Source organism: Stegastes partitus, unplaced genomic scaffold, assembly GCF_000690725.1.
Source record: "Stegastes partitus isolate 25-593 unplaced genomic scaffold, Stegastes_partitus-1.0.2 Scaffold529, whole genome shotgun sequence".
Classification (NCBI taxonomy): Eukaryota; Metazoa; Chordata; class Actinopteri; family Pomacentridae; genus Stegastes; species Stegastes partitus.
This window is the reverse complement of record NW_007578260.1, coordinates 5,441-26,930: the sequence shown is the minus strand read 5'-3', so window position 1 is coordinate 26,930 and position 21,490 is coordinate 5,441. Positions and strand designations below refer to the sequence as shown.

Genomic DNA, 21,490 nt, shown 5'->3' with positions numbered 1-21,490 from the left:
ACAAAACACAAACTATGACATAGAAGACATTAGGTTAGTGAGTAGAGGAGAGGTGCTCAGTGCATCATGGGAAGGACCCCCCAGCAGTGTAGGCTTATAGCAGCACAACTAAGGTGTGGTTCAGGGTTATCTGAGCCAGCCCTAACTATAACTTGAATTAATTTCCTTCCTTAAAGCAAGTTTTATTTAAACCTGTAAAATAGTTTTTTGTCACATTTCTGCATTTCTTAGCACATTACTGCCACCTGTAGATCAGTGGAAAAGTGTGACACCATTGGCAGTAATGTTCTTGCATCAGACAAACAAAACAAGAATGCACTCATCAAAAAACTGCTCCAAAGACATCAAAGTACTTCATAGCGAACCTTTAAAACCTCTGCATGACTCTACACTCAACATGTTTCTACATCAGCGAGCCTTAAAAGCCTTATACTACTGTATGCCAGCCAGTGAGACATGTGCTTCAATGTGCTGCCACATAATCAGATTTGATGTTTATAGGCACAGTTCTGTTATTTCTAAGAGACGAAACGTCAGAGAATTGGGATGCAGCGTTGGCCAAGATGGATCAAATCAGGCTAGTCAGTTGATCCCTTGCTGTAGTGACTGGATTTGTAGAGCTATATGGTGCCAAAGAGAACACGTCAAACAAAGGAGGTCTCCTCCCACTCTTCAGCCTCTTCTGTCATGAGCTCAGCAGTATAATACCATGAAAATATCTTAGATCCATTCAAAGCCTTATTAATCATTGTGCAATAACATTAACAGCTTTCTGTAGCCTTTTCAGTAACAAATTGACTCATTTTGTCCGCTTTGCTTCTTCTTCAGTTCCAGTCATTATTAAATGGCCTTAACAAGACTTCAGGTTGGGTTTCTTAAACCAACACTTCTCTTGGCCACTCACTTATTTTCTTTGTCAGTCACTACCCAATAATTATAGGCTTTACTTTCTCACAAGCATTCTTTCTCAGTCTCCCCATTTTCTGTTTTGCATTTGAGAGTAAAATGTCTTTAATGGTGATGGACACTAGTTGCCTTTGTTTTCCCTTGACACTTCAGAGGCTAATTATGAGTGCTGCACTGCTAATATTATAAATGGACTATTTTATATTGTCCTTTGCTCTGACCAAAAGAATGGTTTCTCTCCTGTGACACATAAGTCACACTTTGCAGCTAACTACTTCCTGTCTTACAATCTTGACACTGATTAAAGGCAGATGTGGAGATAAATCATTTTTGATGATTGATCATTTAGGGACTCCTAAGACAAAACTTCATCACTGTAATAATTCATCTTTACATTCCTTTTTGTTTTTTCTTGCAACATAGAGTTTCATGGGGAATTAGGTTTATGGCAACATTTTGATGTTCTTGTGTCTTAATAGTGAAAAGTGATGGAATAAACACTGCTAATGTCACTGCTTTGTTGATGATGTACTTTTGTGTTGCTTTAGAAATTAATTTTTTTTTAAAGTTTATACAGAGTTGAAAATCTCAAATATCATAGTACACAATTTCTTTGTCATTACATTGTGATCAATGTACAGTAGGAATAGTTAAAAACAAAAAGCCAGTTTATTTTTACAGTCAGCTGTACCCCATATACTGAGAATCCATGAAACTTTGGTTCACTTTAAACATGTTGTTTTACTCGTATCTATGAGTCATATTCTTTGTATGTGTTCAAATACTTTGCCAGTAAAGCTGATTCTGTTTCTGAATGGCACTGAACACTGTGAACTGGCTAAAGTATCCAATAAGCGTCATTCTTTGCTTTGGAAAGGAGTTAAAGTCTCACTTTAGTTGTAAGCAGTGAAAGCTGTTGAAATGCCAGTTGAATTTTCAGCACTCAAATAAGTGAAAGTGCTAAACCCAATTAAAATCAATTAAACTGTAATCACTGAAAGAAGCTGAAGTGTCATTTAAAGTTTTGGTGGAAAGACTTTTCACTAATCAGCGGAAACTTGTTCTCTCTGCAGCCTCCAAACAATGGCCCTCCTCCGCTGCCCAGCACCTCTCTGCCAGAAGGTTACTATGAGGAAGCAGTTCCCTTAAGTCCTGGGAAGGCTCCTGAATACATCACCTCCAGTGAGTGAGATGCTGATTTATACAACACACCACAAATATAATGTACTTGGAGCTACAATCCCAGACAGCAGTTGATGGACATGCTGCTGCTGAAGAGTGAATGTGTTTCAGGTTTTCATCTTTATTTGATTGAAAGTAAACGGCACTCTATTTATGCCCTCTCAGACTACGACTCGGATGCCATGAGCAGCTCCTACGAGTCGTACGACGAGGAAGAGGAAGACGGGAAGGGTCAGAAGATGCGCCACCAGTGGCCGTCTGAGGAAGCGTCCATGGATCTGGTGAAGGATGCCCGGATTTGTGCATTCCTGCTGCGCAAGAAACGATTTGGCCAGTGGACCAAACTCCTCTGTGTCATCAAGGACAACAAACTGCTGGTGAGAGACACAGACATAATGTAAAGAGTTCCCACATATTGAGTGCGGCTTGAAACATTGCAGCTGGCATATCACAAAGGCTGCAATGTAGGATATAAGATGTTTGGATTGTAAATAATGACACTAATGCTGTAATTGCATTTGATTTCATTCAAGCAGATTGACACTTTCAGGAGTTGTTGATGCTTCACCACTGATCAACGTGGTTTAGGCATGCACAATGTGGTTCGACTGACTTTAGCCCAGTCTCATTTAATAACCACACCTCATAAATTTTGCTTTTCCCAGGACTTAAACTGCTGTGTCACTGTTTTTACAAATGTATGGCATCCTCTTTGTGTGACAGTCATGCTTTTGATGGTATGTAGTCGTGCTCCATTTCGTGTTTAAAATTTATTACACCATGAATACTGACCTGAAGCTTGACTTTAAAAATTTCACATCACACTGTTTGAAACATTGCAGTTACACATTTCACCAAATCGTTTCACTTTGTTCATACTTCCATGCATGTGTGCAAATGGTGACATAAAAATGATTCCCCCTTCTTTCCCTCCAGTGTTACAAATCCTCCAAAGACCACACCCCTCAGATGGAGCTTACCCTATCAGGGTGCAGCATTACTCACGTCCCCAAAGACGGCAAGAAGAAGAAGCATGAGCTGAAGATCGTCCACCAGGGGGCGGATGCCTTGGTGCTGGCTGTACAGAGCAAAGAACAGGCCGAGGAGTGGCTCAAGGTAACGCAAAGAAACCTGAAAGGCACTGATTTAGTTTCGTAACTGAGTGACCTGGCAAAGTCAGTTGCCCCAGAGCAAACAAGTACATGGACCACAAGCCAAGATAGTTTTCTTCCACCATTTAGACCCATCTGACCAGCAAAACCTGGTTAAATTTTATTATTTTTTTCTTTTCAGTCATTTCTACTTTAATGAATCAAGAGTTTCCTTGAACACATATCAGCTCAGAAGTGACACTAAAATACATTCTTAATTCCGAGTCTCTTTCAGTGCTATATTACGAACAGGATGCTTGTGAGTCACTTAGTAACTACTTTGTTAATATACCACACAAAGTTTAGAATTTTGAATGACCTAGCTGTAACATTTACTTGTTAGAAACTGAAAACTTCCTTGTGTTTGTATGCACTGGAATATAACAGCCTTATAAGCATGGCGTCACGAAAAGGTATAATGGCCAAAGAGTGAAGAGGCCTAGAAATCCTGTCAGATATTCAAAAGTTAATTTCCACAGCCTCATGTAGCTTATTGCATAGAGAGCTGTCAAACACCATGAACAGTGCTGTACGTCAGCATCTGCGGTACACATTATAGATCATTGTAACATAGTTCAGATCAGGGTGAAATTCCTGGGATTTAGCTTTCAATTCGGATGTTGTCGTCAGTGAGGGATAATTAGGTGTACTGTAACTTCCATGTTTCTGCTCGTATTGAAACCTAAAGGGTGTAACCTACTGTATAAGAGCAACTTTGCTTTTGTTCTTCAAAAGGGGCCTTTTCCTGATATTGTATGACTCGTTTGTTATGAACAGGTGGTTCTTCTGGTTTCTCTCTGATGTGATGATGTTTGGTTTGTACTCCTCATCTGATCCCCCTCGTCTCTGTCTCTCACACATTTTTTTTCTCTACCTCTCTCAGCTCCCCTCGTATTCTCTTTCACTCTCAGATCTTTCCCTCTAGCAACAATCCTGCAAAACAAACCCACCCCACCGACATCAAATAAGCTGCGGTACTTTCTGCTTTTCAACCCCTGCGTCCATTTGTTGTTGGTTCGTTGCCTTCACCTCAGGGCTCTCTGTGTTTTGGACCTCATCTGGTCTTTGGTTTTAAAGGAAACCCCGCAGCCCCCTCTTTCTCCTCACCTCTGCTCTCCTCAGATCTCCTGAGAATCTTCTGGAATGCCTTGTTTGTTCTTGACAACCTATTGTGCGCTATTTCAGGATCCCTCCTCATTTGTTTTTGCAGTGGTATTTTTGTAATTACTTGTGCCCTCTAGCCTCCACCTACGCAGTTCCCCTTTTGCTGCAGTTTTACCAACAGGTTTTTGGGCTTGGAGGTTTTTCTTCTTCTTCTTTCATTTCACCTTATCTTTTGAAGTAGCACTTTTGCCCCACAAGTCACTGATGGAAACACCAGTGTAACTATTTGCAGTGTTGGCTTTCTGTCTTGAAGTTTCAGCGAAGTCATGTTTATGGCAGGCAGGAAACAAAGATCAAAACAGTTTGTGTTTTTCTTCTTGATTCAATTACTCGTTCCACATGGTAATTAGCCATTGTTTATTGATTGGCTGGTGCAGGTAACCTCATCGGGGCCGAAGTATCTGCAGGCAGTCGCAACTAGACCCATGAAAATATACAAATCTCTGTATCACCCAAACTATGGTAACGACTGCACTAATTGTTGCTTGGAGAAACTGGGTCCGGGCACATATTTAGTCAGGTGCCTGGATATTGGAAACATGTTGAACTGATAACACTGTGGCAGTCAGTTTTTCACTCTCGCAATCACTGTGGTGTTTTTGTTTGCTTAATCGATGCACATGTAGTTCGTCATGCTGCTGCAATTAGCAGTCATCATATCCAGTTGGCTAAGGTTAGGCGCTTACACCCTCCCCTGCAAAACAACTCTGGATTTAAAGTCCTTGTGCTGTATTCATGTCATTAGCAGCAGAGTGATGTCGGGTTACATTCCCTGGCCTACTTTGTGTTCTCTTGAGCCACAGGGTGTGTAACTGTGGCATCAAGCCTGAAAGATTAGGTTGTCCTTGTGTCTGTATTTGGTTATTGCATCTTTTTATTATTCCCTGTACTTTCTCCCTTTGTCTCTCATGTTACTGTTTCACATTACAAATTTGGATAATGGAAATGAGGCGTCGTTGGGATATTTCCCCACCCTTGTTCAAGCTGCCAGCCAATAATGTGCCCTCATGACAAAAAGGAAGCCATTTGAAATCACTTTCAGCCAAAGGAGATGAGTAGTGAGAAGAGGAAGAGGTCGAGAAGAATAAGAAGGGAGGTTGGAGGGAAGAAGCAAGGTGAGAGGAGGAAGGAAAAAGGAAAAAAAAGGGAGAGGACAGCAATGAAAGGAAGAGAAGAAGGGAGGGTTAAGGGAAAGCTGGGAGAGTACCTGAGGGTTTCCAAAGCCCACTAGTTACAGTAATGATTCTCCCAGACACCATTTCCTAACGATGTGTTTATGGAATGCACATGTTCATATTGTGTCCTTGCTTCATTCTCCTAAATCTTATTGCTTTTTTTGACAATTGTTAAAGTTAGTCTGTCTTTTTCTTTTCTCCTTCTTTATTCGTTTTCCTGCTGCAGTATGACCTCATTTTCTTTGTCTCTCTGACTGATGTAATATCTTCTCTTCTAACTTCTCTTTTCTTGGTTTTTCCATACAAAGTTTGGGGAAAGTAAGTTGAATGTGGATTGTTATTCACAGCTTATTTGCTCAAGTTTGTCAAGTCTGGTCTAACCCCAAGTGCTTCATTGTTGACTATTGCAATGCGCTGTTAACTGTTTGACAGTGCATGGCTAGCCTGTGCATGTAACTGCATTTTTTTATTGTAGGGGTATATAGCATTAACCAATGGCACATGTTGCAGCATTTCTGGCCTAAGTTAGATTGAAATGCTCATCCCTGGAAGAGCCTTTAAAATATCCCAAAGATGAATTCATAAAATACATTTTCCTTTGAAAATAATAATAGATATCATACCTCTTGTGCAATCCTCATAAACACACCAACAAATCTTATCAAAGATGAAATGGCAATCATTTTTAAAAGAAAAGGAAGTGCCTCAGGTTTCATGCATCAATGGTGTGTGACAAGTGCAGCCAGAGGCAAATGGTTTAATCCCGCAAAGCTGGGAAAAGGATGAAGAAGTTTTGTTCATTTTTATCAGAATTCTCTCCAACAGAGAGATCTGTTATATGCTGTTAGAAAAGTAAAGCCTTTGATATTAGTTAATTGTTGTTGCTCTTTCCAAAGTGAGTAAAGTTTTTAAAAAATTACATTTAAATTACTTTGCAGATACAGAAATACAAAAAGTTTATAGATGTTCACTACATATTACATAGTTCAAAGAGTTCCATGTATATGGGCCTCAAGCTGATTGATTTTATAACAAAATATGAAATGTGCACTCCACAGAGCTAAAAAACACCACTTTGGTGCCTAAAGCACATGCTCAGCAACCAGCAGTATATTCCTCATTATTGAAATTGGTATATCAGCACCTAGAACTACCGCCCACAGTCTCACCACCTCCTCTGGTTTGATTTGCAGGACCTCATCAGGCCTACATAGTACCCCAGCCTAGCAGCGTAGCTCTACTATGGAAGGTAGACATGATGTTGCTATCTGTCCCGTTCTCCAGCCTCTGAGCCGCTCTCTGAGCCAAACCCATGGAGCCACAGCCTGTCATTTCCCCCGCGAAACCCAATTATGCTCACTCTAAGCCAAAACCAATGAGTGGAGGAGCTCTACGCGGCCAGAGATGGTTCAGAATGCTTGTGGAGAAGACGGGGGAGTGTGTATGTGTGTGTGTATGTGTGTGCGTGCGCCAGAGAGTGCATTAGCCGAATTGCGCACACAGCGGTTCGTCTGAAATCTCATTTCCCAGTACCCACCGCTCATCTGCACACATCCCTGTCACCGCCACACGCCTAGGATTGCCAGATCTGACGGTGGGCTGCCAGGTCTGAAGTCCAACGAGGTCATGGTAATGCACACTGGCGCCCCATCCAGAGCCCTGCAGATCTCATTCACCCCTACTGGACCTGATTGTATAGGGATTCCATGGATGTAGTAAAACTCTGTGGTGTCTAATGTGTGTGACAGACCCTCCCACTCAACCCCCCCCACCCCTCCACCAACTACTATAACACACCACATGCATGCATGCTCTCTCTCTCGCTCTCTCCTGGATTTACTCCACTGCATGGGCTGTGTTGCCTTATGATCCCTTGGCTGCTATTCAGTAGCATGATGGGATATGACAGAGGAGGGAGTTCACCGTACATGTGGCCCATATTACCCAGGCATGCTCTCTAGACTAAAGGAATGAGCTACTTAATTATGTGGCAATTGTGTGAGGAAATATTTTAGGATTTTTAAATAAGGGATCCACCCATATGTTCTGATCGCAGTTAGGACCTTAGATTCCACGGGCCCAGTTAGACGTGGCAGCGTATGAATTGAACTCCCTGTGTGGCGATAATATGTGTGAGTGTGGACTTCCACTTGTTTAACATGAATGGCAGCCTCATTAGCTTTTGCTGTGTTTCCTTATGTTTTCCAGGTGATGAGAGAGGTGTGCATTAATGGAAGTGTAGACTTGGATGGAGGTGGATCTGGATCACCAGTGCACAAGCCTGAACTGGAAAAGGTAAACAACGCACACTCATGTGCTGATACATGATGCTGATGCTCTAATTGTGTCTGCAAATCTTCTACTTCATTGTTGTTTATGAGCCAGGGTTTATTTTGGCTCAGGTTTCAGGTTGGCAAATGATCTGTGTTCGCTAAGCTCCAAAGCTAAATGCAAAGTAACTAATCTTGCAAATCTTGCGTCTATTTTCTGCAAAGAGCAATATATAAAACATTCAGGTAGCAGCAGAATTAATTAGCCTTAGCTAATTGTTGTTCATTTCATGCATAGCTTGATAAAAAGGCTGATGTTTTGTTCTAAAGGTTTGTCATCTCGTCTTGATGAGATCAGTTGAGCTACCACTCACATAATTGAAGCGATCCTGCCTCCTGCCTTAATAGACGGTTATTACATGACAGAAATTCACAGCTTTTGCAAATTAGTTTCTCCAGTGAAAACAGCATTTGTTGCTTCATATGGTGCCGTTTGTATGATTGTCAAATCCAAACAATCAGCTGAAAGATGCTAAAAAGCTGCTCAACTGGGTGAGAATTCGCCGTGGGGGTTTTTTGTCCTTTTTTTTTTGGTAAAAGTTTCCTTTCAAAATAGAATGTTAATATTCCATTACCGCAATAAACTTGACTGTCAAGAATGAAACCCAAAAAGCGATTATAAGATACTTTGATTCAGTAAGCAGATTTGATTTCAAAGCATTTTATCAAACCTCAGCCTGATTCTGTTTCATAAGTTCAACTCGTGATGTTTTGTTAATTCTTGTGAATGTAAGAGGCAAAAGTAAAGAATTTTCATGTCTTTCTCATAAGCCAGCAATGGCTTATTCGGACCTATTAATCCTTAGGTGATTGTATTATAGTTGAAAAACATTTGCAAATATATCTCCATCCCATAAGGGCGTCTTTTCTTGGCATAATCGAACACAACCGCACGAGGTAGTAAAAGCTGTTTGCCAAACAACACTTAATTCCATATGGCACAGGAGGGAAAGTTTAGGGAGTTGAAGGGAAAACAGTGTGTTATTGGTTTTCATCTGGAAAGCTGGTAAAATCACTGGCGACATACAGCACCCGTTGCATATATGTATGCATGAATATATGCAAGTGTGTTTAGTTGTGGAAAAAGAGCTACATCAGAGGATCTTTAATGACAAACCTCTCCTAACTTGGCACAGCAAACACAAACCCAGCCTAATTATTCAACTATAACATGTTGCAGATGTTTCTAAGGGTTTTTACAATGTACAACGTAATTAGACAGCTGTGTTGGTGTGTTAATGCCTTTTTTCTTGACTTGTCTGTCTTCTGGAAAGTACAGTTTTGTTCATTTACTACCTTCCTGCGTACCCATTCTTTTTCCTGTATGGTCTTTCTGCTGCTAGAAGGCATCGAGTGACAGGCCGAGCTCAGATGGTGAAGCGACCCATGAGAATGGACACAGCGACTGCAAGGACCAAGGTGAGAGTCACAGTAACCAAATAATGTATATATATTGCATGGAGAAAAAAAAATCTGCTGCGAACAAAAGCGATTCATTCACATCCACTTCATGAGGCAGTTTTAGCTATCTGTAAGGAGCTTCCTGGGAAAATCCCTCTCTGGTAGATAGGAAATGATGATATCTGGTTCACTTAGAATTAACAGAACAAGAACTGGGTGATTAACATGCAAAGCAATAACCCCCGTGGATAAAGTGACATAATAGACACAGAAAGATGTCAGTATTCTAACCACACTGCCTCATTGACTTGACGAAGGAAATGGATATATGAGTACACATCTCCATCAGTGTTTATGAGCAGATGCATTCTGCCTAGCCTTAAATTAAGACAAAGAAGCTTACCACTCATGTTGTTAAAATTCAATCATACACACTTCAAATACTGGCCTCGATTGATTGATTTCATGTTTTCCAAATCAGTGCTTCTACAGTCAGCAGGGGGGTTGTTGAGGATCACTGGTGGCCTAAAAATGCCCCTAATTAGGGCCACCTACAAAGGACTGTATGTGGGGGAAAAAAAACAGGAGTCCACCATCCTCGATGGGCCCCTAGTGTCCAGAGTGCAGCCTCAGTGATTGCTGCACTCGTACCAAGGAGTGCCCATTGCTGTCGACCCAGACTGGCATCACAGCATGATTCCACTTTGTATGGACACACTACTGGTCCAGAAGGGACATCCCCGACTCCAAGCCCTTAAATTAGTTTTTTGTAGGGAAATCCCAGCTCAAGCTTTCCATTGTAATATACAATCTTCATTAAAAAAAGTTTTCATCAACAGTGGGGGCAAGCCAGAGGGTTTTTTTCCACTACAGCAGAGTGATGCTGAGGTGAAGCCAGGCCACTATGTACTCCAGAATGGACTGGCTTAGCGAGACTAATTCAATCATAACAGTTACTGAGCTTGCATGTCAGCAAATCAACTTCCATAACAAAGGAACAAATCATGGCCTGACTCTACGATACAGTTGAACTGTCCAGACAAAAGAAGTGCAGCTTGAGTTGGATTGTATGATGTTTTAACTTTGTATATGGTGAAGCATTTTAGTTTAGAATCTTTTTTTTATAGAGTGGAGTCCCCTAGTGGAGTTTCCCTCATAAAACACTGCATTGCCACAGTACCTTTAATTGTTGCCCTAAAGCACAGTACAACAGTTAACAATTAAATTAACTGGAAGACAGGACACTATATCAGTATTGGTGTTTCTTGGAACCAACAAGCATGTTCTCAACTTGGATCAAGCTCTAACTTTATAATTGTGGCTGCCTTTCTTGTTTATGCTGTCTTGTAATTTAGAAGAATTTCTGCAAACTGGGAAGATCATCCTTTATTAATATTACATGAGGCCTGAAGAAAGAGCATTTGGATGTATTTAACATGGGTTTTTACAGGAGTGGTCTTTCCCTGCTGAACTACACGCCAAAACAAAGAGTTACGGTTGAAATAGTCTCTGATTATTTACTGTGTGTTTGCTCAGCAGGCAAAATTCCTCAGGGAGAAAAATCTCATTTTACTTGTCAGTTCGGATATTTGGATTGTCAACTAAAATTTAACACTCGTATTTTTTTTTCCATTTAGATTGTTTCATTTTTCCAGCATTAATTCTGAAACAGATTTCCCACCAGCAGTTAATTTCAAATCTTCAATCCAGTTGGGTTTTTATGGAGTCAGCTCAGAGTTGTGATTCATGGACTCAGTTGTGTAAGTCATGTTTGTGTGTCGTTTCTGTGCAACTAATGGGGATGCAGGAATGGAATCGGCAGCGATCTGCCAGATGAGCCTAAGGCAATCATAAAACATTGTTGTCTACTTCTTCAGCGAGGTAAAATTTGAAATGGATCTAGACCTAGTTCGAACCCTTAAGTCATGTGATGCAGCTCAACCCGGTGATGTACAACTTTTACTGTGTGAGCCTGTTTTTGCTATTTTATAAGTGAAACTAATTAGTAATCTCTGCCACCTTTTATTATCATTTAATAAACATATTAGCTTTATCAGCTGATATATACGTAATATTCTCCACTGAGTTCTTCTCCTGTTTTCCTCATGCGTTGCTCATTCTCTCATTCAGTCCTAACACCCTCCTTTTTTTAGCTTAATCAGCCACATTCTTTCCATGGCTGGTAACAAAAAGAGCTGATTTACTGGAATCAAATTTACCTGATCTGAGTTTTCCTGCGCCTCTTCTCTTGAAGGGAAAAATAATAATAATTCCTCCTATTTTAAAAAGGTTCAAATCGCTTTCACATCTGTGTGTCTGCTTTCCACCTCAGGCCTGCATTGTGTGTGACGTGTGTTTGTATACTTTTGGTATTATGAGAAAAACCCTGTGACTCAAATTGAGTGCAGACGGCTTCCTATTTAATTAAGGCCGTCGCCATGGCAGTTGTCACATCATATCAGGGAGGGAAACGCAATATGGAAAAAATGTTGAAACAGAGGCGTGTGAGCGCCAAACAGAATTGAATACAAAGAGTTTCTGTCATTACCATATCAGTTTAGACTACTATTCATTCGCTTTCAACGGCTAGGTGCTAATTCCTGCAAGGCGCAGACATCCTGTGTGTGCAAACCAGCCCTGGTGATTATATAAAGTATATTTCTGTGTGCACATGTGGGCCTAGAATCAGCCCAGACGCTCAGTATGACATAAGCGAAAGGGAATGCTTTATATTTTCCTCCCCCAGTACTTCTCCACTGTGTCTTTCGTTTTGATATCTGGCAGTTGCGAAAGGTTAAGAGTCAAATATATTTTTTCTTATCTTCCCGCTATAGACACAAACACTTTTTTCTCTTCTTCTTTCTTATATTGTCTCACTTGGACTCTCTCTCACACACAGTGAAGTACACCGCAGACAACAGTATCTACAAAGCAAGTGAGCCAAGCAGAAGCTATTTTCCTTGTACAGACAGAGCGACTCAGACTTAGCCTCTTAAGACCTGGCTTACTCGACGTTAGCCCTCCTTCCAGCAGAATGTGCACTGTCATTCCTCTCTTTCTTTGGAACAAAACTAGGCCTTCTCAGATCAGCCCACTCGGACGAATGCGGATGCTCAGGCTTTAAAATTAGCCTAACTCACCAACAAAAGGCTTTTGAACCCACAAGGTTCTGATTAAACCCAGTGCAAGTGATTTTGAACTTGTGGTTGTTTATAGTGGAGTCTGAAGTTGACCTTTTTTTTCTCTTCTCTGTTTTACTGTATTGCAAAAGCATCCAGACAATTGAATTGGTATAAAAGAACACGTAACAGCTCTCTTTGTAATTTTCCTTATTTAGATAATGACGGTGGGGCACATAGAGATGTCGGTAGATGGATCTGCAGACATCCTTCAGCAAGGACATTACTCAGTGTTTTACTGATTTCCTCCTTATTACAAGTCAGTAATTACATTCACAATCTTTGTTTCTCTCAGGAAAAGGAAAGAAAAACTCAAAGTCAGAGCAGAAGACTGGAACCGTGGGGAAGGGAGCAGGCAAAAAGATCACTAAGATCATCGGGCTGGGGAAGAAGAAGCCATCCATGGACGAACAGACTTCATCCGCAGAAGAAGATGTACCCACATGTGGTAAGACAGAGAGCTTGAAGGTGGTCATTGTGCTTTATAATAACCACGTTAACATATGTGTTGTCCAACCATTTGTTTACCTATTTTAAATGACTATACTCAAAATGGGGGTAAATCCAGACCACATCTTGTCCCTCCCCCAATCATCAATATACTGACTTCCTTGTATTCTTCAGGTAAACATAATACATAATTTATAAACATTTGCCATGCCCATTTTTCTTTGCTAATTTTAGAATCGGTGTTGTTGACATCCATTCATTTGTTAGGCTATTGCTGGGTTTATTGGTGCATCATTACCACCTATAGATTAGTTTAATGGTGTAATACTCTTGGCAGGAATGTGTTCTGTGTCACCCATGTGTTTATGTGCATTACCATGCAATAAACAAATTTTACTAATACACACCGACTCCTACAAAACTTGCCCTGTGACTTTTTGAGCAAAACTTGCATAAATTCTGAACAGGCATCCACAAAAGGGAGCTCCTTGTCTAATTTTATCTCTTCCGTGCGCCTACTGATGGTTAGGGTTAGTGGAGAAGAATTTAGCTTCACTATTACATCCACCCCTGTTGGCTGTTCAGCAGTGAATCAAAAATGGCATGCGGTACAAAAATGTTTGAAAATCTGTGGTGTGAAGCGTCTTGAGTTATTTACTGAGGTCCTAGTGGATTTGGAGACAACTGTGGCTACTGGTGATAACAAGTGTCAACAGTGGGTCCCAGACTTGTGGTCAAAATAAGAAACTGGTGGATACATTAACAGTGGGATGAGAAAATTCGTCATGTCAGGTTTTGCTAAGGAAGACAGTCAGAAGAATTATTTAAGACCAACTGCTGTGATCTGTAACACCTAAAATACATGTTCTGGCTTTTGTATTTTCTACCACAACTGGCACTGTTGTGATTCCCTTGTGTGTGGATTTGCAATTTGATACCTCTAAAGGGAAGACAAGGGAGAGCCAACCAGTACAAAACCACTAGACATAGACTCACTACATAATGCAAATATGTTGCTAAAAATTGTCGACATAAACAGTGTCAAATTCTGCTCTCAAATAATTAACATCTCAAGGATTATAATGTTGGCTGCTTTTCTCAAATACTAAGCTAACTGCATTCGTTGTTGTGACTGACAGGATACCTGAATGTGCTCTCCAACAACCGTTGGCGGGAGCGCTGGTGCCGCCTGAAAGATAACAAGCTGCTCCTCCACAAGGACCGGGATGACTTGAAGAGCCACATCGCCTCTCTGCCCCTCCGAGGCTGCGAGGTCAACCCCGGCCTTGACCACAAGCACCCCTTTGCCTTCCGTCTACTTCGTAACGGCCAAGAAGTAGCCGTACTGGAGGTGAGCTGTTGGCCTCCCTGCCTGGCATTAAATGAATCAGAAATGCCTCTGACTACATGTAAATGCAGTTATACTGCAAACAACCACTGCTTGTCATGTTTTCCTCCATATTGTTGGTCTTCCTCTCATGTGGTAAAACATCTCCTCCACCCACCAGTGACTTGTGTCTGTGTGTTTGATGTTGTTAGTGTGCATGACCTTCCTCCATTTGCCATCTTGCTTGTTTTGATTCTATTTCCTCACATAGTCTGCACGCTATCCTCTGCTAGACGTTTGCTTCCATTTCTCTTGCCTTAAAACCATATGATTACTAAATGTTTGATGGATAGTAATATGGAAAAAGTGGCCAGTTCCTACAATAGTCCAAAGAGCTCTAAAGTGGAATATGTTACATTTATGTACAATTTACTGTTAATCATAAAACTGAAAGAAAAATGGCCTCAAACTGTTATGAGAAAGATATTTATTGTGCTAAAAGATGCAGGTAGCAGTTATAGTTGTCACCTAAATGTTCATTTTGGCACTGTATTTTTAGTATAGGCATTGGATTTACAGTGATTCTGTACACAACTTCTGTCAAAGACAGACTTTCGTATCATGTAAACTGATTGTACTGATGTATTACATTCCTGTGACTTTGTCCTTTGCCTCCAGGCCTCCTCCTCTGAGGAGTTGGGTCGCTGGTTGGGGGTTTTACTGGCAGAGACTGGCTCTACCACCGACCCAGCCACCTTGCACTACGACTACATCGATGTCGAGACCACGGCCAACGTCATCCAGCTGGCCAAGCAGTCCTTCTGGTGAGGGACAATTTGTCTTTGATGTTTACCATTTTCCTTCTGTCTAATAATTGGAACAACTGCCGTGTGGTTGATGTGGTTTCAAGAAGTCGGATTACTGCATTATGGTGACGTTTTTTTCCCCCTAAACTTTCTTCCTTTAAGCATTTGATAAATTTGCACCATTTTTTGTGGCAGACTTCTGTGGAACATTGAAGTAGTTCTGGCAAAGTAGTATATCTTTTTTTGCAACAAATCTTTTTGTGAAATATTCAGTAAGACTGTCTCCATTGTGTAAAATGTGTTGTAGATACCTAAATATGAGTCTTTAACCTCTATTGTAACCAAAGGCTTAACATTGCTGTTAATGATCCGTGTACAGTGTATTTTATTTAGTATTGGAGCTGTTTGCACTTTGTGACATAAAAATCTGAGATTATCGGTGTACTTTATCGGAGGGATCTTACTGAATTTTGATATTTTCTCTTCAGTTTCACCAGTAAGCGCGCTGTCTCTCCTAACCCGTACCTGGACAACCCAGTCAATGGCTACGCCTGCCCCACTGGTATGGCGCTGCACTATGACGATGTTCCGATAAACGGAATGGTAAGAACTCACATAGTGTTACGCACACATAAGAGCAAGCTAATGCAGTTTAACACACAGCACCACTATAATTTGTTCAGCAAATTCATGGCCTAAATTCGCTGAGATTGTTTCTCTTGTCTGACTAAAACACTTGTAAAAGATTTCGTTTCATTTGCACTGAAAGGACACAAGCCTCTTGTTCTGTGCTGCAATGCTTTGATGGTTAATATATTCTGTGAAATGTTACATATAGTACCTTTTAATTAAAGGCCTACTTTTATGATTCACTATTGTGCTTCCATAAAGTCAAACGACTCACATCAGAAAGATTAAACATCATTAAACTGTTTCCATGGGCTGTGCAGTACTCGATCTACAGGTGTAAAACTGAGGAGATGCTCTTTAATGTCATGTGTTGCAGTGAAGATGTATGCTACTAACTTTCTACTCCTATCAACTCTTCTCTTCTGTTGTGACAACTTTCTCTTCTCTTCTCTTCTCTTCTCTTCTCTTCTCTTCTCTTCTCTTCTCTTCTCTTCTCTTCTCTTCTCTTCTCTTCTCTTCGCTTGCATGCTTCCGTGGTCTAACCCAAGGACCCAGTGCTGTACTCCAGTCCCAGCACAGGGGGGCGCCAGCTGAAAAAGGAGGAGCATTATGAGAACACTGACCTCTATGAGAACATGCCCTCACCCAAGCTTACCACCCGCTATCCTCCCAAACCATCTTCTACTTCTACTTCCTCTTCCTCCACTTCTACTGGTCACTACAAAACCCCTGTTTCTAAAGTCTCTTCTAAGTTCCTTACTGCTGATTCTAAAGCTAAAGACACTGCTCAGGTGACTAACACTCTGCTCCTTAACCATTTGTCTCTTTTGCATGTTCACAGTGTTCTAACTCACCAGTCTGTAATATGTGAACTAGGTCTCTTTTGTGACCTCTTTCGTAAAGACAATATTCCTTGTTTTATTATCTAAATCATTAGTGAAAATTGCTGACCAATTGCTAGAGTTATCCATAATTGTCAGGCAGATTTATGGGGGTTTTCCTTAGATCATTAAGCATTATAACAGCACTGATTACAAACAGTGCCATACATGGCAATTTCAGGCTGTCCCCAACTTTTTGCATTGGAGTCAGCATGCCTCACTATAAACAGAGACTGCAGAAATTGTCAGGCTTTTAAGAAATCAATCAGCAGGGCAAGACAGAATGGGTGGCAAATCACACAGCAAAGGTTGCCATTAGTGTAAGCTATCAGGTAACAAACTCGTAAGAGTTTAATTCTGTTTTGCAAATTACAGGGATTGATAAATCACACTATATAGCCACATACTAGCAACAAAACGGAGTAAAACTGTGAGTGCTTATCATTTGACAGAGGTGGAGGGAATGTCAAACAGCTTTAAATGCGTGAGGTGATATTAGCGTGAGGAGTAATAGTCCCCAGCGAGATATGTAAAGCTGCATTCAAAGCAGTTGTTACTTGTCTGACAACAGCTGATTAGACTAATTTGATGTATTAAGCAAAGTTAACAACGTCTTACCTCTCCTTAAAATCTCGGATGAACACGCGAAGCTGCATCAGTAAGTAGTTTTTGGGCCACCAGATTATTAAAAAAATATTCAGTAAAGTTGTTTCATATACATGTTCCAAATATTTTCCTGTTTACATATCCAGCAGTGTTGTTTTTAAGTCTACCTCATAAATGTAAGTTGAATATTCACCATCCTTTCCTCTGCTTTGGTCTCCGACAACTCTTTAAAAAAATATATCGAGCCCTTCAGTTTCTTAATTCTCCACTAGGTTCATTTTCTAGTGTTCAAAATTGTCTCTCTGGTGCTGAACAGGTAGCACACAGCTAACTTATCAACGCTTGTTTACTGAAAGTGGTTCCAGGTGCAACTGGAGCTAAAAAGCCAAAACAATTTCCTGAAACAGGCTAAAAAAGCTGTTCAGAGTCTGTGCACACAACACCTTTAACATCGCACAAGTCATTTGATTCATTGCTAATTTGAATAATGTTTATTGCAGCTATAATATTAAAAAGCCCACAGCATTTGCATCAGTGATTTAGATAAACATGAGTGCAACTTAACACTTGCACGAACAGTTTCCTGGGGAAGACCCTGGAGCTGATGTATGTGTAAAACCCCTTACTCTGGTGAATTCCCTGATTCACATGTGCCGAGTGGAAGTGAGAGGTTCTTGGCTGAAGGAAAGAGAAAACTCGGTTTATTTTCCTGCCGGAGCATGCTTTGACTAACTAGATAAGGTGTTGGCGTTGGCCACCCAGGAGCCCACCTCTCTTTCCCATCAGCCTGTGAATCGTGTTCCCTCTCTGGTGTAGTTCTTAGTAATTCAGTTGCTTATACTGATACTGATTCAGTATCAATAATATATGAAGCAGCAAGAAAGAACAAGAAAGTTCTGATCTAAATATTTGAGTAAGGCTATAACTATAAAATAGGTTTAATACATAACTGTATATCTGGACTGTGTGTGTGTTGAGGCTCGTGTGGTTGTCCCACACAGCGTATTTCCTTCCTCCCTCCCCTTTACAACAAGCGTTGGCAGTGTGTGTAATTTATATTTTTACAGCCCTGCTCTTAAGTGCCACCCTGCCTCCAGCACCATATAAGTCACCACATGGTGTTGTATGGAGCTCCGCCTCCTCCCCGCCACCCCTGTGATGTGTGTGCTGTGTGTGGCGTGGCCAAGGGGTGTTAACATCGCCTCCAAGACCGCAAAGTGCCACTCCACTGTAAGAAGTAGATCCAGCATCCAACGAGGTGTAGCCGCAGTGGCGGTAATTTCAAAGTCAAGCAAGATGTTAGGAGCACCATACAAAATCGTTGTGACTCCCTATAGCCTGGATAAGTTGGCTTCAAAGAATGTTTTCTTCTTTAACTGTATCCTTGACACAAAGACTAACCTAAAACTACAAACCTCATTACTGTCAAACCAATTTAAGGGCTCACAAAAACAGCCCATGAAGTACTCCAGACATTTTATGGAAACACTTTGATTTCTGAGGGTTTCACTTTTTCAAATGTGCATGAGCAATATGAAATAAATCAGGCTGAGAATAAACCATTTTGTCATGGGCAAGGTGTCATGGTGATGTAGAATTGTGAGTTCTTTTGTAATTATCATCCCTGATTTAGTTTTTCCAAAGTAGTTCTGTCCTTAAAAGACAATCCTAATAAAGAGCGATTAAATAATGGCATGAAACAATATTATAGACAGCTGTAGCTATTACTAAAACAGACTTAAATATCCCACCCACCTCAAACGCCAACAATTGTGTGTTTTATGCAGTAATTATATACATTTAGAAATACCACTATTACCTAAATACGTTTTACTGAATATATCCGTTCATACTCAATCAGTAGTAACAGTTGGTTCATGTAAAACAGCAGATTGAAGCTGCACAATGTGTAATGACGATATAATACGGAAGGTGATGCTCTAGTGATGACCCAACGAGAATTACCACCCTACTGTGCAGTTCTACCCAGAAAGTAATTCTTGGACTTGACTCAAAATGTATGTTATGGTCGCTCTGCATCAGCTTCATTTGTAAATTGGCAGCTGTTGTCAAAAAAGTAACAATGATGTCTATATCTTCATGAAGTCACACTATGTTAATGTTACAGTTTGGTTGGGTAAAGCAGCTTTTACAGAAGCCATATTTCATTTTAAAGTGAGAGAAGTTGATGTATGCGTTCATATGTACATATTAGCAAATTGCGCCTACTTTCACGTGCTGCAGATCCGCAATGTTTTGCCCCTCAGCCTTGCAAATCTATTCACATTTAGGTGTCATTAAAAACTAATCCCCTTTTCACTGAAGGGTAATAGTTGTCACCCAAATATAGACAAATGTGAAATAAGCAGTTCTTGAAGTATTCTAGCTGCCGTTAAGCATATCAATGGAAATATGCCTTTTTTTTTTTTATTTTAATGTAGAGTAACTTCATATATGGAAATTCACACAGTTTCTAGACCAAAGTGATGCATGTATATTGTTTTATGTGCAGTAATAACTGAGGTATTTGAACTGTTACTTCAAAAAGTCTCCTTCTTTTTCAATCAGCTAAAGGGAAAGAAGGGAGCAACAACCAATGGGGTGTCATCAAAACAAAAGGCAGAGCCAAAGAATCAGTCCAAGAAGAACGGATTCAATGGGACAAATGGGACAGCATCTCTAAAGCGCAACAACTCCAGTAAGTGTTGATATCAGAGGAGCTCACCATACGTCATTAACATGATCACTTTTGGCAGTAGTCCATCTTTCTCAGTCAGGTCTTGTGCTGTAAGTGAGTAGCAGACAGTGTGTCTGGCTCCCCGGTCCCAGCCTCACCACCACTGATTGCTTTCTAGCAAAACTCTGCTCCACAGCAATTTGGAAAATGCAGGATGTCCAAATTACGTTTGGTTTAAGAAGGAGGGGGGGGGGATAAATAACTCAAAAACCTAAAACCTATCCCGCCCTCGAGACGATCCATGTGACGCACGCGGACCATACTTGATCCCTCTGCCAACACTGGGTAATGCTCAAACGGGAGCGATAGCAGAAGTGGGGCCCAGATACACTGGAAGAGGGAGAAATGCGGTCGTGTTAATCCTCGTGGTTCAGAATAGTATTTTTTTTGCCTAATGTGTGAACGAGGACGGTTGTAACCGCTTGTGTAGTTTGTCGTTTCTCCAAATGTCAGAATGGAAACACCAAATACGTGTCATGTTGGATTGAGAGTATGCCACACAGTTCTCATATTACCTCTGTCAAGTACGTGTATTCAATTTGACAACGTCAGCGGTGGTTCGATTGAGTGATTTTTCATAAGCAACGTTTACATGCGCGCACATAGACACGCACATGTTGGATGGTTACCCACACTGTATTTTCCAGTAAGGGAAGGCCTAGTCCTGGTAATTAATGACTGCTTAAAGCTGTGGCTGAGAGTTCAGTGGGTTTCTGGGTAGTTCATGTCTCACAGTGCCCTGATAATAACCGCACTGCTCTAGTTTCTTTTTTGTCTTTATTTATTTGGAGTCTTATTGTCTTTTAAAAATGCCTATTTTGAGATTTCACAGGCAATGCACCATGACAAAATGGGTCTTGGAGGTCTTGTTCTTGTGTCCATTATTACAATATGAATCTTGTATTGCGTTCCAAATGAAGAGATTTACCAAACACAGAGCAGAGTGGGCCATGATTTTAACACACTGGCAGTAGAAATGGAAACAGGCGCATGATGTCAGCCTCTTGTATCCAGCTTTTTCACACCCGGTCATTTTTAAGCAGATGCGGAGCAGTGTAAGTACGGGAAGAACCGAGTGGAGGCGGATGCCAAGCGACTGCAGACCAAGGAGGACGAGCTGATGAAGAAGAAGCAGGAGATCAGGAACCATCTGACCCAGCTCAAGAAGGAGAGGAGAGACTTGCGCACTGCTGTGGAGGCTGCCGCTGGTAAGAGAGAGGGAAATAAATGCTGCACATGAAAACATTCATCTGTGAAAAGTTTAGGAAAAGTCTCTGTTCTCAGAAAACTCTCCAAACTCTCAACATCTTGCCAGGTACATGTTTATTAAAGTGATAATTGTCATGACTTCATCTATTAGGCAAACGTTCGCAAGCCTCTCTGTCAGAGCGACTGAAGAAGGTGGAGGATGATTGTAGGCAAAAGGAGGAAGAGAGGGTGAATCTGGAGCTGGAGCTAACAGAGGTGAAGGAGAGCCTGAAGAAAGCACTGAGTGGAGGCGTCTCCCTGGGCCTCACCATCGAACCGAAAGCCGGCTCCTTGGGCCTCCAGGTCAGAACTCCTGC

General features: G+C 41.0%; 1 protein-coding gene across 2 annotated transcripts in view; it reads left to right on the top strand.

Moving 5' to 3' along the window:
- afap1 (actin filament associated protein 1) overlaps positions 1 to 21,490 on the top strand; it is a 53,454-nt gene that overhangs the window by 29,818 nt on the left and 2,146 nt on the right. The window contains exons 4-15 of one of the 2 annotated variants that reach the window (XM_008287936.1): positions 1,980 to 2,088; positions 2,254 to 2,465; positions 3,025 to 3,204; positions 7,787 to 7,873; positions 9,252 to 9,327; positions 12,784 to 12,936; positions 14,078 to 14,289; positions 14,944 to 15,089; positions 15,560 to 15,674; positions 19,757 to 19,886; positions 20,969 to 21,133; positions 21,286 to 21,476. In XM_008287936.1, the coding sequence (XP_008286158.1) occupies positions 1,980 to 2,088; positions 2,254 to 2,465; positions 3,025 to 3,204; positions 7,787 to 7,873; positions 9,252 to 9,327; positions 12,784 to 12,936; positions 14,078 to 14,289; positions 14,944 to 15,089; positions 15,560 to 15,674; positions 19,757 to 19,886; positions 20,969 to 21,133; positions 21,286 to 21,476 (1,776 nt within the window). Of the gene's footprint in view, positions 1 to 1,979; positions 2,089 to 2,253; positions 2,466 to 3,024; positions 3,205 to 7,786; positions 7,874 to 9,251; positions 9,328 to 12,783; positions 12,937 to 14,077; positions 14,290 to 14,943; positions 15,090 to 15,559; positions 15,675 to 19,756; positions 19,887 to 20,965; positions 21,134 to 21,285; positions 21,477 to 21,490 lie in introns of both variants that reach the window. The other variant, XM_008287935.1, reaches the window with a different exon arrangement.